The sequence below is a fragment of the Corvus brachyrhynchos genome, unplaced genomic scaffold (assembly GCF_000691975.1).
Source record: "Corvus brachyrhynchos isolate BGI_N302 unplaced genomic scaffold, ASM69197v1 scaffold34, whole genome shotgun sequence".
Lineage (NCBI taxonomy): Eukaryota > Metazoa > Chordata > Aves > Passeriformes > Corvidae > Corvus > Corvus brachyrhynchos.
The window spans coordinates 1,575,922-1,593,467 of record NW_008238126.1 but is presented as its reverse complement, the minus strand read 5'-3'; the positions used below and the strand labels follow the sequence as shown (position 1 = coordinate 1,593,467).

Sequence of the window (17,546 nt, the reverse complement as noted above, 5' to 3'; positions counted from 1 at the left end):
TGTTAATGAAATGTAGTTATTTGTAGAAATAGTGCCATATAATAGTCTATGTGTGTTTATCACTAATTATACTTATATGTTCAACCAGTTGTTCTCTGCTCCAGTATGTAAAAAGAATTTTTAAGGAGGTCATGCTTTGACTTGATGTGGGATGCACAGAGTAGAAAATAAATCTGGGAGATGTAGAAAGAATGTGATCTAGAAAATATTTAGGAAAGTGGAATTTTTCTGGAGTTCAGAGTTTTTCAGATTTCTGAAGTACATCCACACTGCCTTTGTGCAGCTGCCTGGCTTTGAATACTTGAGTTCGCCTGTCATTGCCTCTATTGATGTTGTGTCTGTGAATTAAACTCCAGTCAGGAAGAAAAAGCAGAGATGGTCCCCACAGTGAAAATAAATGAACACCACCACCTCCCCCTCAACAAATCAAAATCAAACAAAAAACCCACCCAGAACACCCAACACTTCAAGTTTTATTTTCTCTGCAATATGCTTATCTACCCTAATTGGTATTTTCTGCTGGAGCCACAGCATATTTTACTGGTTTTCTACTTCTAATTCTTAAAGAATTTTTGTTCAGATACTTTTATATTATTTCTTCAGATTTTTTTTTCACATTTCTCCTTTCGCTAATTGCCCATTTACGATTACTTCATGAAGGTTATAATTCAAAATTTTTAAGGATTTCTGATGAACATAATGTCTCCAGTTTTGCAGACATCAGTTAACTACTGGTCTGCTGTTTCCCCTGTTACTTGATTTTTAAGTTAATGTACCTTTTACACTTGGATATAGAGAGCAGGATTTATGACAATTATTTTTCTCTTTATTTTGAAACACTGATGCACTTTTATGTTCCCCTCTCCCTGATGTAATAGGGGGTACTGATTTTCAGCTCTGAAGATAGATTTTAGTATTAGTCCTGTCATGAGATAGTCTACCATGGCTGGGTCACCTTAGTTAAAGGCAATCTGTATGCCTTTGCAAATTAGAAATACAGCATTAATTAGTTCATAATGGAACTGTCATAATGAATATGTGTGATGATGAAATACTGCTAGTACAGATGAAGGTAATGCAAGTGCAGATCTAGATTGTATCTTTTTAATTAAATCTAAACAACAAAACAGCCAACCAAACCCCAAGCAAAACCACGTTCCTATAAACAAAATTGCCAGTTTTTAAGAAAATACTGAGGTTTGACAAAATGCAGGTAAAAGTTTGACTTCTTGCCTTGCTTTCAAGTTACTTCTTCCATTTCAAGCTTTTCACTATTACAGGCATTTGGGGCTTATATTTGGAAACTTGCAGTATATAAAGTTGTCTTATACTTTCTTGATCTGAGTGTTGTTGTGTACATAACTGTGTATAAAGGTGGTAGGGAAATGGAGTCATGATTTCCTCTGGAGAGGAAAAAAGCCTAAAAAATAGAAAAACGAAATTCGGGAAAAGATGCTGTGTGACAAAACTGAAGCATCGTCAGCAAAAAGCACTGGATAATTGAGTTATATGCGTGGTATGCTTCTGTTTTCAACTGACTTCTGACTTTGAACTGACGACTTGAAATTAAGAAAAATTGATTTGATTTAGTAGAGTGCAGGTTCTTAATTGTTCAGTAACACTTTGATTATACTGAACAATAAGCACATGTATCTGCACATAATTGTTTGTTGATTTGATTATAGACTTCAGTAGTCTTTGCCTATGCTCAGCTTAGGAGGAGGCATTAACTGGTAGCTGACTCATATACCTCACTGAAAATGTACTGGGTTTGGATTATATTCAGAGTAACAAGTCTTCAAGTACATCCTGTCTTCTGGAGTTAGCATCACTTTTCTGAATGTCTTGTCTAATAAAACTTTTGATTTGCAGAGCATGGTGAATATGATCCTCAAACTGTGAGACCAGGAAGCCGATACAGTCACGTGCAGGAAGTACAGGAGCGACTTAACTTCTTACGGTGAGTTTGAGCTTGAACATCGTTTAACTTCTGTAAGAATACTTCTCATACTTTTTAAAACAAGAAACCCTTTGCATTTCTTTCTCTTCTATAGCTGTAATTTGTTTTGTTAACTCTTCCAAAACTCAGATGCAAATACACACTGAATGTTTTTGTTCTGGTTTGGTTTTTTTTCTGGAGGGCTTTTACGCTACTGTTGGAATATTCAAAAAAAGTTTATTAGGGCCTTTGGAATTCAAGGTTCTGATTCTGCACTTAGATTTGTATGGCTTTTTTCCTCTCTGTGTGCAGAGCCCTACTGACTTGAATACAGTGTGCACTGGATACAGTTACATTCCTATTTGGGTAACTTAGTTTAAAATTTAAAGTATTTCAAGTGGGGATGTGGCCATGTGTCCTTGCTTGTATCACACCAGATTTAAATCCATGATCAGAAACTGACATATACTTTTGTCAGTCACTGACGTTTTGTTGGCAGCAACTGAGCCCTAGAAAGAAAGTGCAATAAAAAAATTATTTGGATTATTTTGGCCAGCTCCTGTTTGAATAAAGTAAGAAAACAAAGGATCTCTGCTCAGCATAGAGCTGCAGAATGTTGGTGCTTTTTAGGATAAGTCTCAGCTTTTTCCTGCTTGGTTTTAACCTTTTTTTAGAGGAGTAAAAATACTTGAACCATCAAGTTCTGAACTATTTTTTCCTTGTTTGCTAAGGGAGATGTTATTTTACTTTTTAAAATTTAACAAGAATTTTCATTAATTAAACTAAAGTGTTAACTGTTTAATGAAATTACACAATACATATGGATAGCACACTTAATTTATCACTCCTGCATGTTAAGAATTGTAACTTCTTTAGACTTAAGTTCACTATTTGTTAATGTACAGAAATTCATGAAGTCCCACAGATGTCTAATGTAGAATATGTATGTAGCAATTTCTGAAAAGCAGTGCCGTAACTTAGTCCCTGATTTCTTTCACATAAAAAACATTTGGAATCAGAAAAATTATTTTAAAGAACTTTGATTATCATTTGTTCCTCCTGAAACATTCTTAGTGTTAGCTCTCAGAATTGAAGTTCTTAATAATTGTTTCATAATAATTGAACACAAATGAAAAACGTGCTTAAATAAAAGGAAAAATTTCCAGTTCATTGACTTCTGCTTCTGGCTGTGCTCCATGGCATTGATACCTTTTTTGCAATTTTGCTAAAGCAAGTGCTAAACCATAGTGAATGATTGCAAAATTAATTTATTCTCATATGTTGTCACTTGACTTTTAAACTAAATAGTTTGCACTAGGAAATGTACATTTCTTTGTATATAAAATGTAAACAATGCTTGGTAGTTTTGTATAAGGCACTTTTTTACTGAATTGTGTTCTTTTTTTGTTTAGAATACAAGTTCTTGATCCATTCAAACTTACTAAGAAATCATGGTGCTAATTATGAGTGGACTGATGATATAAATAAAGTTTTCATGCTTATGATATATACATGTATAATGTGCATATCCACCTTTGTGCCTGTACTTTTTACTGAATTGTAACTCTGGATTTCTATTAGACAGTGCTGTTAATTGTCTCTTTGTTTTGCTCAAGATTTTTATTGAAGGATGGTCAGCTGTGGCTCTGTGCCCCTCAGGCGAAGCAAATATGGAAGTGTTTAGCTGAAAATGCGGTTTATCTTTGTGATCGCGAAGCCTGTTTTAAATGGTATTCCAAACTAATGGGGGATGAACCAGACTTAGACCCTGACATTAATAAGGACTTCTTTGAAAATAATGTGCTTCAGCTGGATCCTTCCCTATTAACAGAAAATGGAATGAAATGTTTTGAACGTTTCTTCAAAGCTGTGAACTGTCGAGAAGGAAAGCTAGTAGCAAAGAGACGAGCCTATATGATGGATGATCTGGAATTAATAGGACTAGACTACCTTTGGAGGGTGAGTTAATTGAAGGAAGCATCTGAAAGGTTAACTGCTAAGTCTGTTTTTAGGAATGTGTAATTTATTAGTAATGGACTGAAATTACAAAAATCTACTGCTTCAAACTAAATGCATGGCTTTTGATTCCACTGTCTTCCCAGCAAGTGTGCAAGTTGGTAACTTTGCAGACTGATGTTTAACGGAAAGTTATTTGAAACATAAGTATTATTTATGTATGCACATGAAATTAAAAATTTGCCTTTACTGTTGAAGAAGAAAAGGTCCTTCCAGGTGAATTATCTGTAGATTTATCTTTTTGTCCACACGCACATTATAATTAAACTTTGTTTCATGCACTTCATAAGATATTTCAGGGCATTCCTTCCAATGTGGTAAACTGAAGTGATTCTAGATCAGACCAAGTGATTGCTGGTCTGATTCTTCTTCTTATAACCACAACCTTTTGGCTAAACATGGTGGTTTTCTAGGATCTGTGGATTCCATATAACCACCGATTCTTTATATATGAAATCTTCCTTTTCAGTCGGAAGGTTGAAGCTTTCTGAAGTTTGCCAGATCTATTGGTGAAAAACATCAGTATCTAAACTGTAGCTTAATTTTTTCAGACCTTTTCTAGTTCTCAAGAGGTGCATTAAGCCCACAGTGGTGCACTGTGACATGATTATAATGGCTGTGTGTTTGTAAAATGTATAGAGCAGCAGTCTTCAGTAATTTTGGTTGTGGCTTGTTGAAGGGTTAGGTATTTTAATCCTGGTGATAATAGTTAAAACCAAAGTAGACCCTAGTTTTTATACAAATAAGTTCACACAGTGTTGTGAACAGAGTCCCTGCAGAATGTTAGCATGTTCTAGTTTTGGGAATCAACTTACTCTAATCAGCATGACAAAACTCAGGAAGCTTCAGCTCAGTACCCTGCAAGGGTTGTCTGTAAAACCTGCTGTCAGACCTGGTGACTAGTAATTAAAATTTAGATTCTCAGATTAGAAGCAGAATTCATTTGCTTGTCTCCCTTCCACCTCTTCACAGCCATTTAAATACTTGAAAATTCTGTCTGGTGATGCAAATTGTTGAAGCATCTGAAGAAGTTGTTTTCTTACTCTCTGAAACAAGAGAAAATTTGGAATATTATGTGAACATGAATATATAAAAACTACTCTTACTATTTATAAAGCATCTTTTTTGCCAATTCTGAACTTCAAAATTAGTTAATTTTTGCTCATTTAATCACCTTAAGTGTAAGTTATATTGATTCTATTTTGTTACTAAGCATTTTAGTCCCTTTTACCTCATAAGATAATTAGACATACTATTGTGTTGAGATACTTATGTAGTAGTTTTGGTTTTCATTTTTATACCAGCAAGTTTTAAGATAAGCTAATGCTTTTTTTTAAATTTTGCTAGGTTGTGATTCAGGGAAATGATGACATTGCAAACAGAGCAATAGACCTTCTTAAAGAGATCTATACTAATCTTGGCCCAAGGTTACAAGTTAATCAGGTAAGAAAAAGCAACAAGAAATCTGGAATATAATAGAAAAATAGTCTTAAAAATCAGTTTGGTGATATTTTTATCATTGAAAGATTTGAAAACAGAAAATAGTTTCCATGTTTTGGAGGGTGAGTACAGCCATCAGATTCTGGGCAGATGCAGAACTAAAGTTTTTTCTCATATTTGCAGACTGAACTCTCATTAATTTTTCATAGTAAGTTCATCTGCTGTATTTGCTCTTTCTGCTCAGAAAACAGTTAATGCCATGTGAGGAAAGCCATTTGTTGCACTTTGAATTGTGGCACTTACTCATACTGGTATGTTCAGTGGCTGGGTCTGTGGGGTGTTGTCACAAGCTAACATCATCTCTTTTTTCTGTCGTGTCCCTTAAAAAGGGTCACTGAGTTTCCATGTAATGGTCAAGCTGAAGTCTTAGCAAATCAGATGTTATCTCCCTGCATTAATATTTGCTGGGAGCTGTGGTTCAGTGGACAGAGAAGAGATACTGGGTTTCTGTAAGGTATGGGGAAGGGATGTCATCCACAGGGTCCTTGACAGGCTGAGAAGTGGGCCCTTGAGAACCTTGTGAAGTTCAACAAAGCCCAGTGCAAGGTCCTGCAGCTGGGTTGGGACAATCCCTGGCACAAATACAGGCTGGGAAATTAACAGATTGAGAGCAGCCCTGCAGAGAAAGACTTAAGGTTATTGGTTGACATGAAGCCCAACATGCACTACTGGCAGCCCAGAAAGCCACCTGTTTCCTGGGCTCCATCAGCAGCGTGGACAGCAGGTCCAGGAAGGGGATTCTGCCCCTCTTCTCTGCTCTGGTGAGACCCCACCTGCAGTGCTGCATCCAACTTTGGGGTCCCCAACACAGGAAGGATATGGACCTACTGGAGCGAGTCCAGAGGAGGCCATGAAAATAATCAAGAGGCTGAAGCACTTCTGCTGTGTAGACATGGAGAAGACTTTGAGAAGACCATAGAGCAGTCTTCCAGTACTTAAAGGGGGCTGCAAGAAAGCTGGAGAGGGACTTTTGGCAAAGGCATGTAGTGACAGGACAAGGGGAAAGCTTTAAACTGAAAGAGGGTAGATTTCAATTGGGTATTAGGAAGAAATTATTCCTATGAGGGTGTTGTGTCACTGGCGCAGGTTGCCAGAGAAGCTGTGGATGTCCCACCGCTGGAAGTGTTCAAGGCCAGGTTGGATGGGACTCTGAGCAGCCTGGTCTAGTGGAAGGTGTCCTTGCCCATGTCATGGAGGTTGGAACTGGATGATCTTTAAGGCCCCTTCCAACCCAAACCATTCTGTAATTATGTGACTGCACAAATTTAGTGGAGGAATATTGTCCTTTGGACGATCTCCAGTTGATAACTTGCCAGATGTATTTCTTAAAATTCCGATATTCTACTTGTCTTCAAAAACACTTTCCTAATCTTCAGAGCTGCCAGCCTGCCAGATCCAGCACAGCTGCTCTAGGTGGTGAATTTACAGCCATTCAAGCTGTATCTTACTGCAGTGGCAGATGGCTGGAGGCTTCTGTCTTGCTGTAGGTCTGGGCTTACTAAGCACACTTCGATCTGTCCATCTGCCCATGCTTAGCTCTGACACTTGCAGAAGTGTTGGATTTACAGGCACACAAGAATTCTTTAACATAGTCTGAGAAAAAGAGAAAGTGAAAGTCCAGTTTAGTGTTCTCTGTCCAAACTTCCTCTTTTTCCATTTACTTACAATATGGTTACAGCTGCTGATGTGAGATTGAAGTGCACACTAAATTACAACTATTTATTGGTAGGAGTTGCTGGAATAAAACAGCTTTATTGAGCTTTTTTTAACTTACCTATTTTGGTTTGGGGGTTTTTTTTTCTTCTACCATTCAGTTATCCTTCTGAAAAACTGGATTTTAATATGTCTTGTAATTGCACCACTTTCTTAATGTAATTAGGTAGTGATTCATGAAGACTTCATTCAGTCCTGTTTCGATCGTCTAAAAGCCTCCTATGATACTTTATGTGTGTTGGATGGAGATAAAGACAGTATCAATTGTGCAAGACAAGAAGCAATAAGGATGGTGAGAGTGTTGACTGTTTTAAGAGAGTATATAAATGAATGTGACAGTGATTACCACGAAGAGAGAACTATTCTACCTATGTCAAGGTATGTGTGGAAAAGCAGTATTGTGATTTTGATTTCTGTTAAACTAAAGTAGTATTAGTATCCTCGGGATTTTTACATTCTAAACGGTTTCTATGCAGGAAATGGTTTCACTGTGTTTCAGAATTCCATTTTCTTTGCTAATATGTGAAACCCTATTTTAAAAAAAAATATTTTGAAAGATCAGGCAAATACAGGTATAGGGACAGCAGACCTAGGAATAAACTTGGTGTTTTTTTCTATAACAAGCACAACGTACCTTGAGGTTCAATTGTTTTGGATATAGTTCTTTATCTCAGATAATTACTTAAAAGCAGTACTGTTCTTTACATTAGCGTGGGCAAAACTTTTTTGTTTTTCATGGTCTTACTATACAAAAACATGTTGTAAATGTATATATTCACCTTCCAGAATTGTTTACAGAGATCATAATCATACTTTGCAAGATTAAATTTTTAATTATCTCTAAGTGAAATATTCTGTAAGTTCCTCATAATAAAGTGAAGAAGAGAACTATGCTTTGAAATATATTTATTTTCTGTATACCTTCACTACTCTTATACTTGTCCTTGAGTGAAAACTTAAATCCTATCTCTCTCTATGGATTTATGATGCAGCTAACATATTTTAAACATGGTGGATGTTTCTCGTCCACTTATTTTAAATGCACTTTTTGTCAAAAAATTTAAGCAATTGTGCTCCACTTATTTTAAATGCACTTTTTGTCAAAAAAAATTAAGCAATTGTGGGTTTTTTATGGTGTGTCAGTAATTTGCAGTGTTCCTACAGCTTTTTTTATTGTATATATTGATTGATTAGTCCTAATGAAGTTCTCTTGTTGATTGTGGGTACATCTTTTTTTATATGGGCTGCTTATTTGATTAGACTAATCTTTCACAGGCCTTGTTAGCAAGGAGCTTTATGAGGAGTTTTTGCCTTTTGTTGCATGGGATTAGTTTGTTGGGCTTATCTGGGCACATCTTTCCTAATGAGCTTCCTGCCATTGTGGGGAGTGTGATCACTGCTAATGTGAAACCGTTTCTTCCTTTTTTGACCACTTAAAAATTTTTTTTAAAGGGTTGTGATTTTAAAACCTGGAATTCTGATATAAAACTCGTAACAGCTTTTGACAGAGGGTATTAAGGCTCGGTGACCTGATGGCTTTTCCTGATTTTGGTGTATTTAAAGCTGAGTTGCTTTGCTAAAAGAGCAAAGCATTGCCAGTCTGATTAAGCTTTGTGTGCACATTTTTATCAGGAAGTTACAAGACAGAGAAAAGATCTAAAATTTTATAAGAGTTCCTAAGCAGACTGTAAATTTGACGATATGAGTAATGCATTTGTTCTGAGTGTGTCTTCTTGAAAGATTCTATGGATATCGTTGCCATAGTTGCTGGAGCTTTCACAAATCTTAACACTGGAAAATACCATGTAAAGATTTGATGTTGAAATACCTGCAACAAAAATTGCAGCAGGGAAAAGAATTTATTTCATGAGGCCAAAAGTAACTTTTGCTGGTTTGTTTATTTTCAGAGCTTTCCGTGGTAAACATATCACACTTGTAGTTCGTTTTCCAAACCAAGGCCGGCAGGTGGAAGATTTGGATATTTGGTCTCACACAAACGACACAATTGGCCAAGTGCGGCGTTGCATCCTCAATCGCATTAAAGCCAACAGTGCACACACAAAAGTAGAGCTGTTCATTGGGGGTGAGCTGGTAGACCCTGCAGATGACAGAAAATTAATTGGGCAGCTGAATCTCAAAGATAAAACGGTAAGTGTTGCAGGCTGGGTATTTACGTCAATTCAGATACTGTTTCCTTTTTGTAAATGCTTGAAAAATACCATGCATGGGATCATTTATTTTTATGAAATAGTTCCATTTTTCCTCCTTATATTATGCCATTAACATTGTATCAGATGCTTATTTGGTAAAGAATCTTAATTTTTGCAGAGTATTAAAACTATGATTGTGTTTTTCAGCTAATTACAGCTAAGCTTACACAGATAAATTCTAATATGCCCTCAAGTCCAGATAGTTCTTCTGACTCTTCAACTGGTTCTCCGGGCAACCATGGCAATCACTATAGTGATGGTCCAAATCCAGAAGTTGAAAGCTGTTTGCCTGGAGTGGTAAGCATTTTCTGAAATTAACAGTTCAAGCATGTTTTTTCTTACACTTTGTATTTGGCTGACAATTTTTATGGTTTTTTTAAATTTGCTTATTTTAAGATCATGTCACTGCATCCTCGATACATCTCTTTTCTTTGGCAAGTTGCAGACTTGGGCAGTAGTCTAAATATGCCACCTCTTAGAGATGGAGCTCGTGTTCTTATGAAGCTCATGCCACCAGGTAAAACTTTATCCTGTTCTTTATCTTGTAATATCCTGTATAATAATTTCTCACCTGATATATAAAAATGAAGATAGGGGAGTATTTTCTACTTTATGGTAATTTATTGGTACTGTAATTCATTACTGTTATCCTGATTAGGACTGTAAAAGATTTCCCAAGTAATTATTTCTTGTCTGCTCTATAAAGTTGCGTAGTTTGCAGTTGGTACCGGGGTTCAGTGCCACAGTGCAGTGAAAATGGGGAGAAGCATTGTATTTTAAAGTGGTTTTGTAGCACTGCTTTAATGGGATCAGTTTTGACGGTAGTAGTCATTGCAGAACACTTCATAGTCGATTTTGTCTGTAACTTTTTGCAACTATTCTGATACACTTAAAATTTTTCAGATATATAATTGTAAATAGTACTGACTTGTGGTGGAGTAGTTTTGCTGCAAAATGCTTATAAGTTGTGTTTTTATTGCAGATAACACTACAGTCGAGAAACTAAGAGCAATTTGTTTAGATCATGCAAAGCTTGGGGAAAGCAGCCTTAGTCCATCCCTAGATTCTCTATTCTTTGGTCCTTCTGCCTCACAAGTGCTGTACCTAACAGAGGTTTGTGATGCTTTGCCTGTTCTTTAAAAATCGTCAATTCTCTCTGTGGCAATCCTCTCTGTAACATTATGGAAGCCTAAGATCAAATTCTGGTTTGAAATGAACAATTGAAAATACTTAACAATTTACTGGAATAAACATATGTATGGCCAGTGCTGTCAAAGCATTGCATATGTAGTATTGCTACAAATTCTCGTGTTTAGTCATCTATATCCAAGTTGGTGCATTTCCATTAGTTAACTCTGTATTTTGTTCTACAGGTAGTTTATGCCTTGTTAATGCCTGCCAGTGCACCTCTGGGAGAAGATGCCAGTGATTTCCAATACAACTTCTTGAAAAGTGGTGGTTTGCCTCTTGTGTTGAGCATGCTGACCAGAAATAACTTCCTGCCAAATGCAGATATGGAAACTCGAAGGGGTGCCTACCTTAATGCTCTAAAAATAGCCAAATTATTGCTAACAGCAATTGGATATGGCCATGTTCGAGCTGTGGCAGAAGCTTGTCAGCCAGTTGTGGAAGGCACAAGTACAATTTCACCGGTAATATAAGTCTTCCTTGCAGCAAATAGCAATGTGCTCCGTGTTTTATAATGTGTGCAGTAACATCTCTTTACTTTTCATTGACAGTCTATTCTTTGAGTGCGTTGCATGTCAAGAACTCAAAGTACTTTCAGATAATGTTGTCTTGCAATTCTAAAAAAGAGATCAACTTACTAAACAAAGCCTATTTCTTGGTGACTGTAAAACGTTAGGTGTGAGATGTACTTGCTCTGTATATGATTTTCAATGGTTTGCATGATTGTTAGTACAGGTAACTTCTCATTTTTAATTATATTTATCCTTTTGGACGAAATGTCCAGCACACAGCAGGATAAACGCATCATGTGGTGGGTGAGCAGCTGGTTCACAGGTCAGGCACAAGGGGTTATAGTGAAGGGCAGGGAGGCCCTGAAGAGAAACATCAACAAATGAGAGGATTGGGCAATTACCAACCATATGAGGTTCAACAAGGGCTAGTGCCAGATTCTGCACCTGGGATGGGGCAACCCTGGATATGTGGACAGACTGAGGAATTCGGTGCTGGAAAACAGTGACACAGAAAGGGACCTGGGTGTCCTGCTTGATGCCCAGTTGAATATGAGTCAGCAGTGCCCTGGCAGCCAGGAGGGACATCCGTGTCCTGAGGGACATCAGGCACAGCATCGCCAGCTGGGCAAGGGAGGGGATTGTCCTGCTCTGCTCTGCTGTGCTCTGTACTGGGGGGGGGGCTCACCTCGAGTGCTGGGGGCAGTTTTGAACACCACAATATAAGAAAGATATGAAGCTCTTAGAGAGCATGTAAGGGAGGGCAACGAAGATGGTGAAGGGCCTTGAGGGGAAGCTGTGTGAGGACCAGCTGAGGGCTCTTGGTGTGTTCAGCCTGGAGGAGGCTGAGGGGAGACCTCACTGCAGTTAACAATTTCCTGGTGAGGGGAAGAGGAAGGGCAGGCACTGATCTCTTCTCTGTGGTGACAGTGACAGGACCCAAGGGAATGGCCTGAGGTTGTGTCGGGGGAGGTTAGAAAAAAGTTCTTCCCCCAGAGGGTTGCTGGACATGGAACAGGCTCCCCAGGGCAGTGGTCACAGCACCAGGAAGTGTTTGGACAATACTCTCAGGCACATGGTGTGACTCCTGGGGATGGTTCTGTGCAGGGCCTGGAGTTGGACTGGATGATCCTTGTGAGTCCCTTCCAGCTCAGCATATTCTGTGATAAATGTGAATCCCCCATTTGTGAGTTTCCATCCCAAGTAGTTTCTTGATCTATCAACCTGTACTCAATAATACACAGAGTGCCCCACTTCAGAGCCCTTTGTTCCACAATATTGACTAAGATCCATCTCTGAAACAGAGAAGTACATTCCCCTTAAACATCAAAAATAAATACCTGTGCTGGTTAGCTGCATCTATTGGAAGATATATAATTAATTCTTTTTCAAGTAAATCATAACTCTTAATGATTACAAAGAAGTGAAGATCCCTTTTTATGTCTCATGTTACAGTATAATAGGAGTATATTAAGGCAGACATGTTTGCCACCCTGTATTTCATCTATTTTAAATGAATAAATTTTACTGCCCTGCTTTCTTACAACACTTACGTAAAGTGCATCAGACGTGACATCACTTGAGTCTTGAAGTATTGTTTGAAACAGACTTAGGCTGACCTCTTCAGAAGAGGCAACATTTGTCCACAATTGCTGACTTTCATTATTTAGAATTGCAAACATCTGATTTAATAATAACGGATTTGTTGGAAAAAACATGGTTATTCTTGTTGTCACCATCATCCTCTTTGAAGGACTTCAGTATTTTTTATTCCTCTGGGATGCAGGTGAGATTTGTTAAAACCTTTCATTTCTCTCACCTAAAGCATAAGCCCCAAAGCGTAACTTTCTCTCTTGGCTTTCCATCAGTATTTAAGAAGAGGAGGCAGCCAAGGTTATGTGTCTGTATCTTTCAGTTATTGGTCTTTTGCTGTCAGTAATACCTTTACAATTTTTACTTTCTTCCTTGTTTTCATAGAAGGTTTAATTAATAATGTTGTTAAATACAGTGTTATGGTACACAGAACCTGATTTGCCTCATATATTGCTGTCGATCAGCTCCAGTAGCGTCCAATAGCTGATTGACTGTGGAAGCTCTGTTAGTTTTTAGTGGAGCTTCTGTAACTTTGCTCCCTGATGTTGGGGTCCCTCCCCCGCCGTGTAGCCCTGGGAGAGGGGCCCTGAGGGCACAGACACGGGGTTTCCCTGCCCCTGCTCAGCCTCGTTCCCATTGGTTGGTTTGTGTTCCCTGCGCGGGCAGAAGGACCCTTGGTCCCGTGACTGGAACAGTTCCTGGGCAGAGCCCCGGCCATGCGGCTGGAGAAATAAACATCTCTGAAACATCTAGCAAGAATCTGTCTGTCCATATATATTTCCTTTCCACGGGACTCCTGGTTTGATATATGCGTGTTGCAGGATCCCCACTGCAACACCCTGAATCAAGTGTCATAGTGAAGCTGACAAAACAAGGGGTTTGCCCAGCACCAGACCTTACACAGCAACCTCACAGTGTCTTTTGGGCAGCATTTGAGATGGGCTTTTTGAATGAACTGGTACAGGAAAATGAAGAAACTCTTTTGTTTTAACTTGAAACCACAGCAAACCATCTTTTGTTTGTCTGTGACAAGGAAACAACCATTTCAGATTTGAACTGTCAAAACTACGAAGCTCTGGCAGACTAAGGAGAGAGGGATCTATGCTCAAACCAATACAGAAAAGATAAAAACTTGTCTTGCTGTTTCTGTTTTGAAACTGTTATCGAAAACAGGAGGGATAATTCCGAACAGAATTCTTCAAGAGTAAACTAACTCAAATGCTTAAAATGTACTTCAGTATAATAAAAACTTCAGCCGTGTTCTGTCTGGACACTATTGTCTAATCCAGAGGGAGGCCCAGTGTATTGCCAAACCCTTTCTTTCCCACATCAACTGAAAGGGAAGGAGGCATTGTAACAGAAAAAAATTCTGTTTACTTGAAATAATCTGATCAATAAACAGGCCCCCAGACCTAATAAGTTTGGTGCAAGTGCCTTTCCTCTTAACTGCTTATACTCTGTGATCCTACACTGCAGCATAGTGTCTTCAGATGTGGTGGTATCTGTTTGAAAATGAGAAGGTTTATTTCTGTTGGCATTTGCACTAAGTAGTTTTCTTTCCAGCATCTTACCTACTTCTACCAAATCTTTCCTAGCTACTTTAGATCTTCATATCTTCTTGCTTTTTTTTCTCATGTAAAAGTAAGTATGAGAAATACTTTCTTCCAGATAAACCAGGCTACGCATGACCAGGCAGTGGTGCTACAAAATGCCCTACAAAACATTCCTAATCCAACTTCAGAATGCATGCTGAGAAATGTAGCAATACGTCTTGCACAGCAAATATCTGATGAGGTTGGTGAATTCCTTTCTGTATCACCTTTTTTTCCTTATAGCATCTTTTCTATATTTTTAATCCTTAAATTTAATGCTCTGTAAGACATGGATTTTTCCTTTTAAAATGTCGTGAAATGTTTTAGGTAATCTTCATATGAAAGAGAAAAGTCTCAAATCATTGCCAGTGTATCTTTATATATTGAAGGTACATTAATGATTCAAATGAAAACCTCAGTAAGGCTAAAGAATGTGCTTTGCAAACGTAGTGGTCTTATCTGTGTGGTGTGGCCAAAGCTCATTTGGATCTGGAATCATGAGTCGTGTTAGTGAACACATTAGTGAATTCGGCTGAATGCAGCAGGAGCTAAAATCACAACTGCTTGAACTTCCTCTTCCATGTGCATCAGGATCCCTCAGTTTCCAGAGTGGGAGCCATAAATACAGGTTTTCTGTACCATATAGCATATCTGCAAAACTATCTCCAAAATGTTTCTGAGGTGTCTAGATAGAAGATATTATTGTATTATCATCCTGGTGTTGACAAGTGCACTGTCTCTTGAGAACCAAGGGCAATGTCTAAAGAAAGCACAATGTGCTGCACTGCAGGACTGAGCCATCTGCCTTCTGTCAGTGGTGGTTTTGCATCCATAGGTGTAAAATTGAACTCTGATTTAATTAAATTTCTTCCATAGAAGAAATGTCTTTTGAGGTGAGATGTGAGGAAAGGTTTTTGAATTCTGCCTTTGTCTTTCTTAGAGGCCTGCTAATAAATACATACTATTTTTCTTTCACCAAGCACATCAAAGCAAACAAAATCTGAATGTCTTTAACAATATTGCTGTGGAAGTTTTGTCTGTAGTTTTCTGAAATTATGAATACTGCTGTAGATCTAAATTTCTTACATATTGTAGTTTGCCTTTGAAAGGTTTTTTTTTTTTCCTTTTCATGTTTTGATGGTCAAAAACACTTTTCAACAGATCTCACAATTTTAAAAAAATTACTCTGACATAGTTTCCATAAGCCAGAGAGAAGACTTTAGCACACAGAGGAATCTTACACCTTTTTAAAAAATGTTGGTACTTAAAGTTTGAAACTACAATGAGATAAAAAAAACCCCATTATTTTTCTTGTGGCACTGTTGCTGTAAGGTTGCTTTGCTTGTAATAAAGATAAAATGTCTTTTATTTTTCTTCCAACTACTGTTGAAGTCCATATCAGTACAAGAATGCACATTGTTCAGGTTTCCTGATGCAGATACCTCACTGGCTCAGCTTCTTAAAGTCCCGTTTTTTTATTGTCTGAGCTTTAGAAAAATGAAACTTGAAATCCTTGGGAACTGTCTGCCATCTGCTTTTAGAGATTGCCTATTTTTTGGACATTCTATTTTGAATATAGACTTCAGATAAGTTTTGTATTTTTTTTGAAAGTTGATGTGAACTATAAAGAATAGCAGGTGTACTATGTTTTGTAATGTGTGTTTATCAGTAGAAACCATTGGATGTTAACTCAGACCATGCACAAAACACTGAAGAGGGACTCTGCATTCATAAGATACATGAGCTGTGTTCTTACTCATGTTCAAACCTCTGTATCTTGGACATGAAGCAATCCCTTTATATAATGATCACATACTTGATAAGCATCCGTTTGTCAAGCTGGCTATCAGCTAGCACAGCATGGGGAGAAACCCTAAAATAAGTTCAACTTTTTACATTGCTTAGGAGGCTGGCTGCCTTCCAGGTGAATGCTTGGCGGTTTCTTGGGTTTTTTTCCTAAATAAAGAAAGTTTAGCATTGAAGTTGGTAGTTTCTGCTAAGCCTTAGAATCAGAGTTTACATTGCTTAAGAGGCTGGCTGCCTTCCAGATGAATGCTTCGCAGTTTCTTGGTTTTTTTCCTAAATAAAGAAGGTTTTAGCATGAAGTTGGTAGTTTCTGCTAAGCCTTAGAATCAGAGTTGCATACATCCTACTTTAAAAAACGAGATTTTACATGAGTGAAGTATAATTACTCTTCAAGATATGTCACCTGTTTTCTATTTAAGGAAAAATTCTTTGTTTTAACATTTTAAATCCTAAATTTTATATGAAATACATTTGTGGGAAATTAGAATCCATTGTAGTGTTATTTGCAGCTGCATTTTAATGTTGCTTTAGTTAATTTCTCTTTTTTTTTCAGGCTTCAAAATACATCCCTGACATCTGTGTTATCAGGGCAGTACAAAAAATTGTTTGGGCATCAGGTTGTGGGTCAGTTCAGCTGGTTTTCAGCTCAAATGAGGAAATTAGTAAAATCTACGAAAAGGTAAGAATTCCTGAACAACTACTTTCCTTGTATAACTGTTTGTTTGTGTACCAAAGGGAATGTTGACCTGGTCAGGCTTACAGTGTGATGAGCTTTTAGGTGGATACAGTGATGTATTTCAGAATCTAGTACATGTCATTTTCATAACACAGCTTAATTTTCTATTCCAAATTCCTTTTCTCGGTAACTGTTGAATTGTGACTTGAATCTGGTGTCAGTTCAAAAATGCACCAGTTCTGTAACTGCTGTAACATGTTTTCAGCCCAGTTAGTTCTGCATTTAAATAAGGAATAAGCATTTCCTGCAATGCTAATTTGTCCAGTCTTTAAACTTAAAAGGTCTGTTCTACAGAAGTGATTCAAGGCATATGTGCAGTCTAGAATGAGAAAGAAGAGCAAAGTGATGTGAGAAGCATTGGAAAAAAACCATATAATTGCTAGTTCTGTATAGCTTTTTTTCTTTTAATAATGGTTTCACATGTGGTTTACACAAATAGTTTGGAGTTGGGAGTTTTATATCAGTACATTATCACACACCTTGTGTTTAAGTAGTGTTGCTTACAGTTACAGGAAATAATAATCTGTATTTTGACAGTGATTTTAAAAAAGCATCTTCCTTTTTTTGTCTTACAAAATCAGGTTTAGTACTCATCAATACTTGCCTGACAGAAAAAAGGAAAAGGAATATGTAGGGAGGCTTAATTCTTGGTGTATTCGCTGTTGTGCTTGAATGATCAATTGAAAGGATATTTACTTCAGCAAAATGCAACACCTCTCCATTAGCTTTCATAGTGTTTTAATG

At 37.5% G+C, this 17,546-nt stretch overlaps 1 protein-coding gene across 4 annotated transcripts in view; it reads left to right on the top strand.

The window, feature by feature from the left end:
- USP9X (ubiquitin specific peptidase 9, X-linked) overlaps positions 1-17,546 on the top strand; it is a 79,691-nt gene that overhangs the window by 27,441 nt on the left and 34,704 nt on the right. For all 4 annotated transcript variants that reach the window (XM_008633025.2, XM_017733449.1, XM_017733451.1 and 1 more), the window contains exons 14-24: positions 1,873-1,960; positions 3,556-3,898; positions 5,303-5,398; positions 7,335-7,546; positions 9,076-9,316; positions 9,526-9,675; positions 9,775-9,895; positions 10,361-10,491; positions 10,752-11,030; positions 14,337-14,462; positions 16,620-16,745. In XM_008633025.2, the coding sequence (XP_008631247.1) occupies positions 1,873-1,960; positions 3,556-3,898; positions 5,303-5,398; positions 7,335-7,546; positions 9,076-9,316; positions 9,526-9,675; positions 9,775-9,895; positions 10,361-10,491; positions 10,752-11,030; positions 14,337-14,462; positions 16,620-16,745 (1,913 nt within the window). The remainder of the gene's footprint in view (positions 1-1,872; positions 1,961-3,555; positions 3,899-5,302; positions 5,399-7,334; positions 7,547-9,075; positions 9,317-9,525; positions 9,676-9,774; positions 9,896-10,360; positions 10,492-10,751; positions 11,031-14,336; positions 14,463-16,619; positions 16,746-17,546) is intronic.